The 2368-nt window shown below is 50.5% G+C and overlaps 1 protein-coding gene across 1 annotated transcript in view; it reads right to left on the bottom strand.

Moving 5' to 3' along the window:
• NDE1 (nudE neurodevelopment protein 1) overlaps positions 1 to 2368 on the bottom strand; it is a 37980-nt gene that overhangs the window by 12269 nt on the left and 23343 nt on the right. Inside the window, exon 4 of the mRNA XM_011956017.1 lies at positions 1554 to 1690. Within this exon, the coding sequence (XP_011811407.1) occupies positions 1554 to 1690 (137 nt within the window). The remainder of the gene's footprint in view (positions 1 to 1553; positions 1691 to 2368) is intronic.

Below are 2368 nucleotides of genomic sequence, written 5' to 3' on the forward strand. Positions count from 1 at the left end.
AACAAAGTGAGACTCCATCTTAAAAAAAAAAAAAAAAAAAAAAGATAGGGTAAAAACAACTTGGGACAATCCACTAATGAATGTCTTTTTTTTCTTTTTTGAGACAGTCTCACTCTGTCACCTAGGCTAGAATGCAGTGATGCCATCTTGGCTCACTGCAACCTCCACCTCCCAGGTTCAAGCAATTCTCCTGCCTCAGCCTCCTGAGCAGCTGGGATTACAGGCGTCTGCCACCACACCCTGCTCATGTTTTCTATTTTTAGTAGAGATGGGGTTTCCCTTGTCCAGGCTGACCTCGAACTCCTGAGCTCAGGTGATCCGCCTGCCTCAGCCTCCCAAAGTGCTGGGATTACAGGTATGAACCACTGTGCCTGGCCAAATGCCTCATTACAGTCTGAACGTTCTACCTCTGCAAGTGCCAACTGCTCAACAGCAAATGCTGACGAGGTTTCAAAGTTCTAAGCCAAATATATCGATTGCCATCAAGTCACAGAAATAATAGGCTAGCTGGCAATTCCACCAGAAATTGCTCCCCACAAAATCTTTTCTCCTTAAGAGACAGGGTCTCGGCCGGGCGCCGGCCCGCAGCGGTGGCTCAAGCCTGTAATCCCAGCACTTTGGGAGGCCGAGACGGGTGGATCACGAGGTCAGGAAATCAAGACCATCCTGGCTAACACGGTGAAACCCCGTCTCTACTAAAAATACAAAAAAACTAGCCGGGCGAGGTGGCGGACGCCTGTAGTCCCAAGCTACTTGGGAGGCTGAGGCAGGAGAATGGCCTAAACCCGGGAGGCGGAGCTTGCAGTGAGCTGAGATCCGGCCACTGCACTCCAGTCCAGGCGACAGAGCGAGACTCCACCTCAAAAAAAAAAAAAAAAAAAAAGAGACAGGGTCTCATTCTGTCACCTAGGCTGGAGTGCACTGGTGCCAGCATAGCTCGTGGCAGGCTCCACCTCCTGGGCTCAAGTGATCATCCCACGTTGGCTTCTGAGTAGCTGGGACTACAGGCACATGTCACCACACCCAGCTAATCTTTAATTTTTTTTTCGTAAAGATGGAGTCCCATTATACTGCCTAGGCTGGTCTCGAACTCCTGGGCTCAAGAGATCCTCGGCCTCCCAAAGTACTGGGATTACAGGTGTGAGTCACTGAGCCAGGCTCTCCCCACAACACTCTTCTGTTCCTACTGAGCATCAGGATGGTTTGTTGTGTGTGTGAATTACAGACCAGGAAGCATCTTTCTGGAAATTGGAAATTCTGCTGCCCAGAGGCGGAACCCCAATACAAGGACTTCATCTGTGAACCCCAAAGCTATTTCTCTAAATACCCATAAGGGGCCCTTACAGGGTTGCATGTCTTACTGTTCTCAGCTCCGGCCAGGGCCCAAGGCAAGAGTCTGCCCAGTGCAGCCCCACACCCTCTGACTAGACAGCCTGGGTGCAGAGCAGGGTGCAGGGTCCCTGTAAAGATAATGCTGGGAGAGGCTGTGGGACTAGATGTTGCTCAGGCAGGGAATGGGGACCATGCTGGTGAAGACACCAAGGCTTCCTGACCTCTGGCTTCATCCTTCAGTCTCTGAACAGATTCCAGGAGATTCTCTTTTTCATCAAGTTCACTTTCCAAGAAGGCGTTTCTTTCGATGGCCTGATTCAAGCGCTGCTCAAAGTCTTCGAGAGACATGATCGTGGCGCTGGGGAAGAGAAAAGCAGAGTTATCCAAGAGGACAAACTGCGGGCATCCCTCTAGCACCACGGATCCAGGCGGTGTGAAGGGTCAGACACACCTGGACACAAGTCCCAGCACCAAACCTCCCAGATGCCACAGAGCGGGCTGAGTCCCTTAACCTCCTGGGGCATGGGCTCTTCACCTGCGTAATAGGAACTCATCATAGCTCACGGGGTACACAAGGCTGTCCTGAGGATTAAATAAGGTGCCGCCCACACAGCACTCAGCAACAAGCCAAAGCTCTATCAGGACTCCATGTGTTTGAGAAGAGCAGTATGCTCTATCTTCTCTTGCAAGCTCACAATGCCAACCGGCATTAAAAATAACCTAATAATGACTGGGCATGGTGGCTCATGCTTGTAATCCCAGCACTTTGGGAGGCCAAGGCAGGTGGTTGACCTGAGGTCAGGAGTCCAGGACCAGCCTGGCAAGCTTAGGCAAATGGCAAAACCCTGTCTCTACTAAAAATACAAAAATTAGCCAGTTGTAGTGTGATCCCAGCTACTTGGGAGGCTGAGGTGGGAGAATTGCCAGGAAGTGGAGGTTGTAGTGAGCCAAGATTGCGACGCTGCACTCCAGCCTAGGCAACAAAGTGAGACTCCATCTTAAAAAAAAAAAAAAGAAAGAAAGAAAAATAACCTAA

This window comes from Colobus angolensis, unplaced genomic scaffold, assembly GCF_000951035.1.
Source record: "Colobus angolensis palliatus isolate OR3802 unplaced genomic scaffold, Cang.pa_1.0 Scaffold406, whole genome shotgun sequence".
NCBI lineage: Eukaryota > Metazoa > Chordata > Mammalia > Primates > Cercopithecidae > Colobus > Colobus angolensis.